The sequence below is a fragment of the Gadus morhua genome, chromosome 9 (assembly GCF_902167405.1).
Source record: "Gadus morhua chromosome 9, gadMor3.0, whole genome shotgun sequence".
Classification (NCBI taxonomy): Eukaryota; Metazoa; Chordata; class Actinopteri; order Gadiformes; family Gadidae; genus Gadus; species Gadus morhua.
The window spans coordinates 13,278,806-13,285,880 of NC_044056.1; the positions used below are offsets into that span (position 1 = coordinate 13,278,806).

General features: G+C 42.9%; 1 protein-coding gene across 1 annotated transcript; it reads left to right on the forward strand.

The window, feature by feature from the left end:
• Positions 1-1,218: 1,218 nt before the first annotated feature.
• On the forward strand, positions 1,219-4,689 carry sall1b (spalt-like transcription factor 1b). The gene is made up of 2 exons (XM_030366095.1): positions 1,219-4,417; positions 4,606-4,689. The coding sequence occupies exons 1-2, from the start codon at positions 1,457-1,459 to the stop codon at positions 4,687-4,689; spliced, it is 3,045 nt and encodes a 1,014-aa protein (XP_030221955.1). The 5' UTR covers positions 1,219-1,456.
• Positions 4,690-7,075: the final 2,386 nt, after the last annotated feature.

Genomic DNA, 7,075 nt, shown 5'->3' on the forward strand with positions numbered 1-7,075 from the left:
ATGAAAACATAGGGGGTAACACTGTCGTTTTTATCAAATGAAACATAAGGGGTAACACTGTTGTTTTTTATTGGTCGTCATGAAAAAAAACATAAGGGGTAACACTGTTGTTTTTCATCAGTCATCATGGGAAAAAAAATAAGGTGTAACACTGTCGTTTATATCAAAAGATACGTAAAGGGTAACACGGTCGTTCTTTATCTGTCGTCATGAAAAACCCATAAGGGGTAACACTGTCGAAATGTATCGAATAAACCATAGGGGGTAACACTGTCGTTTTTATCAAATCAAACATGAGGGGTGACAATGTTGTTTTTTATTGGTCGTCATGGGAAAAAAACATAAGGGGTAACACTGTCGTTTTTATCAAATGAAACCTAAAGGGTAACACTGTATAGAATATAATATAATAGAAACACACACACACACACACACACACACGCACACACACACACACACACGCACACTCACACATGCACACTGTCATCTCTTCTCACGTGTCTCTCGCTCTCAGTACGAGGAGCTCAACACAAGCCTGAGTGCTGAAAGCATGTCTCGCAGGAAACAAGCGAAACCCAAGCACGTTCAGCGCAATGCCTTATGTATGGAGGAGCAGTGCATGGGTGAGTTATATATTAGATTTGCTGAAGTTACGTTTTCTTTTTATGTATAGCCATGCGAATAGCGCTTCTCCGAGTGACGTTGTTCAACTCAAAGTCAAACGCAAACTAACTTTTTTTTTGTCTCTTGGCAACTCCTCTTTTAAATAATGCTATTTTATTGTGTGTTATAGAAACGTCAAGGGAATATGATAATTAATTACTCAATTATTTATAGTTATCATATCTTTCAATTCATTCGGCGGTTTTTATTCATTTTGTCCGACGCATGCAGAAAGAATGATATATGGATGTGAATGAATAAAGTCAGATTCAGAAAGCGATGGTGATTTGCCCTGACCGAATACAAAATCTAACAATTTTGTGAATTAAAGAACTGTTATTGGTGTATTTTTCTTTTTTTTTTAATGGCTGTTGCTCAGAGTGATGACACGCACGACAGCTCTTGCCCTGTTGCCACTCAATCATATCAATCTCTCAAACGTTCTCCCTGTCGTTTGTGATTGCTATAAATGTACTGCTCATAGCTTATGTCTGATTAAGCCATGTCCCTTAAACATGAATTCATTATTGTTCTTTTATTTCAAGATGATGTTGACGACAGCGGTTTGGAGACTGCACCTCAAAATGTCCCTGGTCCTTTTGTCTGCGAACAATGCTGTGAAGAATTCAGCGCTCTATCGGACTTGAAACACCATACGAGGATCTGCTCTTCAAATCCTCAGTTTCTTGTTCTACAAGAACACAGGACAACGGATCCCACAAAGTATGACCCTGTTCACTGTATTCCCACAACCGCACTCAGTGGGCTGGAAGAGTCTGTGAATACCTTTGAGATGGAAGACCCCGACGCAGCACAGACGGAGGACAACAAGGCATTTGAGAACTGTTGTACAAGTAGCAATGGCAGTCGTTTGGAGAGGGAGTATAACACTAGCAGTAGCCACGCTAGTGGGGAACAACAGAAGACAGACATTCCCTTGAGCCCATCAGCTTTGACATCAGCATTACCTCAATCTTGGAGCACCTTGCCACCGGAGCACTGTTCATGGAGAAACAACACTAGCGTGAACATAGAAAATCTACAGAGCACGAAGGTGGCTGTGGCCCAGTTTTCGCAGCAGACCCAAGAGGAGGATTGCCAAATAGGAACTGGTGCATCCACAGTCTCTTCTTTGATGGAGCAGATCTTGGCTCTACAGATGCAGCAGGTCGGCCAGCTACAATTAACCAATCAGATTTGTCACCAATTTTATCTGTTTGCCTCAGAGAAAGTGAAGATACCGCAGTCGCCTGTAGGCTGTGATCAGGAACTCTCATCATCGAAGTCCGCTGCTCCACTCATTGACCTTTGTTATAACCTTTCTCAGCAGCTTGCAGTGGCTGCTCGTACAGCACAGTGCTTATCTGCCCAGTTTGGTAACATTACTGGATATGAGAAATTAACATCAACCCAGCAGCAAAGTCCAGGCAGTGAAAGTGTACTGTTCCATTCTGACTCCTTACAAAGTCTTAGAAAGCTAGTGACCTTGAGATTTCAAAAGCGGTTTTCCAAAGCTGAATACATGCACCCTGGTAGTCTCAATCCAAAATGTAATGATTTAACTTGCACAAAAGGACCATCTTTGGTATTCGGCAAAAATTGCTTAGTTAATAAAACCTCAAATAGTTTACATTTCACTGGATCTAACAGTCAATTGCAGATTAATTCTAATCCTGTTATAAATATTATGACTACTTTGGCTGAACAGAAGAATCAGAAAGCCATAAATATTACTCTTCCTGGGTCAAAGGCCTCTTCAAACAGGGGCTTCTTCAAACACAGATGCACATTTTGCTCCAAACTATTTGGGAGTGAGAGCGCTTTGCAGATCCATGTGCGATCACATACAGGGGAAAGGCCCTACAAATGCAATATCTGTGGAAATAGATTTTCCACCCGTGGGAATTTAAAGGTTCATTTTCAGAGACACAAAAAGCGCTACCCCCACATCCAGATGAATCCCTATCCCATTTCACAACACCTAGACAACATCCCAACCAGCACTGGGGTTCCCTATGGCATGTCCATGCCACTAGAAAAAACATCAACACGTTGGATCAATATCAAACCATGTCCAGATCAAATTACTACCTCAAGTTTGATGCAATCCTTGGGCGCTACGAAACAACCCTCTCTCATCAAACAAGACGGGGTCCCACTTTTATCTTCTAGTTCCTGCAGTCATAATGTGGTTCACTTGGCCTCAAATGTGAAGACAACAATGCCCACTGACTCAGCAGCAACCGCACAAGGCAGTGTGGATTGTCACAACGAAGGACAAACATCTCTTAACTTAATGTTCGAGAGGACGACCGGCCGTCAAGGGGAATCAAAAGATCATTTATCCAAAGACATTTCATCAAGTTGCACACATTCAAGTTCCACTACGGCAATCCCTTTCTTGAAAACCTCTGATACCTCAAAACTGCAGCTGCTGCTGCTGGATGACATTGACAAGAAAGTGTCAGACTCCTACGAGTGTGTCGTCTGCCATCGCCTACTCAGTTGTCCCGGGGCCCTTCGGACGCACTACCAGCTGCACATCGCGGGGGGGCGGCCCTATCTGTGTAAACTGTGTGGCCGGGGTTTCTCCTCCAAAGGCAACTTGAGGAACCACCACGCGGTTCGCCATGTCCCATCCACACGGAGGGTCCAGCACTCATGCTCCGTCTGCCCAAAGAAGTTCACCCATGGCCTTCTACTACAGCAACATGTCCAGTGTCACATGGATGGGAAGACGTATTCTGCCCCCTTTTTAAACCTGGATATCTCAAGGCCAATGGGCTGTAATGGAGTAGCCCTTAATAAACAGCACAACACCAACGAATCACTGGACTTTTCTGAAGACAGTGGCTCATCTCATTTCAAGTCTTCCTTGTCCAGCAGTTTGTCCTCATCTGTGTCTGAGTTGAGCCACCGTGACGACAACAGCATAACAAGTTATGGACTATCGCAACACCATTGGATTAAGAAGGAAGGGGAACGTGACTCAACAGAAGGGAAGTATCCTGCATTTAATCTCCCCACTTTTGACAATCTCTTTCCAAACAGCAAACTTTCATGTAATCTAAACTCAGAGGGACCATTCCAGACCAATGTCAGTTTACCCACTTTGAAGTTCAATGAATCCAGCGTCAATCCCTCTGAGATTGAACTCTTTAACCAGATAAAGGACACCCCAATCTGTAGCCCTAGCCTTTGTGAAAAGGGCATATTTAAGAACAGTGCATGTGATATATGCGGAAAGAACTTTGCGTGTCAAAGTGCCTTGGACATCCATTACAGAACCCACACCAAAGAGAGGCCGTTCATTTGCCCCATGTGCACCAGAAGATTCTCCACCAAAGGGAACCTCAAGCAGCACACGCTCACACATCAAATGAGAGCTCCGCCGCCATCCTCCGATCAGTTCAAATGTTCAGTCGTCCCGAACAAGACACCCGCCACGGACACGGCTCCGTTCTCCGGGTCTCAGCAGTTCAAGAGAGAAGGGACGCCGTTCCCAAACAGTCTGGCAACAAGTGGGAACCAGAGGGAGGGAGAGGCTCCAGGCCTCTCATGGAGCTCTGGAGGGGCTACGTCCGCACTGACGGCCCCAGCGCGGCGCACAGCCAAGCAGCACCACTGTAGGACTTGTGGGAAGGCTTTCTCCTCATCCAGTGCCTTGCAGATTCACAACAGGACACACACCGGGGAGAAGCCCTTCTCCTGCACGGTCTGTCTACGGGCGTTTACAACCAAGGGGAATTTGAAGGTATGGCGAATATGGAAATGATTTCATCCATATCACATTGTGTTCAAGTAGAATTTATGAACGTTTTCAACTGTGGTTCAATCAGGTCTCATTGTTAGTTGAAGTGCCTGTCCGTTGCCCTGTCCACTAACCCATCTCTTGGTGCAGGTCCATATGGGGACTCACATGTGGAACTGCGCCCCCACCAGGAAGGGCCGCAGACTGTTTACAAGTGGATCCCTAGTGCCTATAGCAAGCTCACCTGTAATTCTCCCAGTGTTGCAGCAGAATAACCCAGTGACTACATCCAAGCTGGGGATTCAGTGTTCTCCGGTAACCAGTACACAGACCCTCTTCCCCTGGCCCGGGACATGAAGACTAATGATAGTACTGGAATTTACAGAAAGGACTGAAAGAGAGGTCTGTGTCTGTGGAGGACTTAGGTGTTACTTTAGATGAACTACTGAACAAAGAGCATACGGATTCTCACTCTCTCATCATGAAACACAAAAAAAAGAGTTGCTCATGTTTTGCTCCATGATAAAGATAGCTAAGGACTTGTTTCAAATAAAGGATCATTTTTCTATGGGATGGTTTAATTTTTTATTTCCCATGAAATCCCATGAAAACTTTGATAGCAAACAAAAAAACATTTGGGTTCATCTGGGACCTTAACGACTATATGAATATATATAAAAATTGTTTTTCGTTAATTGTCTTTCAAGTACTAACGTACATGCATAATCATAGTGAACATACATTCATGATGTACCATCTAACACTTAATTAACCATAGGCTGCTAAACTGCATCAATCCTTCGCACAATTCATTTTGTGGACAAAATTGCACAATCAAATGGTTCAATATTTAAATTAACATAATGTATAGGCATGATTCCACTGAAATAAGATTCATTAAAACCAGTTTTACCTTAAGTCTCAATCAGCCTGAATACAGAATAAACCAATCTGTTACTCCAATATTTTGTCTACCTTTACATTGTTTGTCAGAAAAGGAATTCTGTGTTTCTGTTTTCTTTTGGAATTCTCAATATACCATGCTGTCAATCAAATATCCATGTTCTCTGGCCATGACTCTCAATCTTCTCATATTTGCATTATGCGTTCTACTCCTCACTTTATGTATGATTCAAATATTTCAGTGTTTGCTTTAACTATCACTGACTTAAATAAAGTACATAAATATGACTGTTTCAGCCAATTTATCAATTACTATTGCTGCACATACCATTGTATATTATCTAATCTGAATTGTTTTATTCAAAATCCTTACAAATATCAAACTTTGCGTCAATATTTCCGATGTAATCCGATGTACTTAGCACCCAGCATTACATTCCAGCCCCCAGAGGTTAGTGGTGTTTTCCAGAAAGGCCTGGAAATTCGTCCACACTAATTCTGAATGTAGCCTGAACCCATCTGATGTAATGTGTTATTATGTTCTGTTGGGCCCTTTCTTTCTACAGTACATGACAGGAACATGATGGGGGAAAGGGGTGGGGGGGTGGGGTAGCCCTACACACTAACACAAAGCTCCAAGAGCTTACTTAAACACACATCACTAGCAAACAAAGCAGTTTTCTGTAATCATTGCATATTTCACCGGAAAAGTGCCCTTGTCAGCATGTGGTTTGCGCGAGAGCATTTCCTTTGTAAGCACTTTGGCGGTGATCGGGGCACTTTTGTTGCTGTCACAATGGAAATATTCAATAACAGATGATCTGCCAAATCTCCCCATGCACCCTCCCAAACCCGAGCCATCCGTTGATAACATTGTGGATATGGCTTTGTCGCGGTGTGAAAGAGCTGTAGGCCTATTACTGACCAGAGTAGCTCCCCGTCACGGGACAGGCTCCAAGCTGGGCTTGCACTCTGATCCACTTCCTGTGATCTGAGCATCAGTTATGTGCCCATTGCTCAGACGGAAGTAATGCTAATATGTGGCAGAGAAAGAGAGAGAGGCTTCTCCTATCAAGGTTGTTCATGGTTTTGATAAATGTCCCCCTCATGCCCTGATTTGCATAAACACACAAATCACTTTAGGTGTTCCTCTGTTTCGAGAATGTTTTTTATTGTGTCGCTGAATCTCGATAATGAGAAATGTATTTATGGATCATTTATCCCGCTGCGCTTTAGGATGTAGGATGTAGAACTGCTGTGCTGAATGTCTAAAGTGAATTGCAGTGATTCTAATGTGTATCTATCATCTAAAGGCAACATTTCAGGTTGGCAACTGAGGCACAGCCATCCACATTTCACCATACACGCACGCGCACACATCATACACACGCAATCACAGACACGACCACTTAAACCAGTCAACAATCAATCCCTCACACTTTCATACTCACACACATACACATCCAATACACTGCTCTGGAAAAATTAGACTGATGTGAGTGTTGTGTATTCTGAATTTTTCGACTCTGGATCCTTAAACTGTTAACTAAATATTTAAATTAAGCCGTTTTTTTTATCGCCCAAGTCATTCCTTTGACAAGATGTGCATCCTTAATAATAATCAATAAAGTGAATTAAAGGGAAATCAAAAAGGCAAACATCCTTCACCTCACCTTCATAATTGTTACCATAGAGACAAAGCCTTTACTCTTATAGATTTAAAATCCTATGCCTATTCACTAAACTGTGTGTGAACTC

Excerpts from the sequence above, each read along its gene's own strand:
- sall1b (XM_030366095.1), top strand. The coding sequence starts at position 1,457 with ATGGAAGACCCCGACGCAGCACAGACGGAGGACAACAAGGCATTTGAG. Across the intron at positions 4,418-4,605 it reads CAACCAAGGGGAATTTGAAG|GAAGGGCCGCAGACTGTTTA; the intron begins GTATGGCGAATA and ends CGCCCCCACCAG.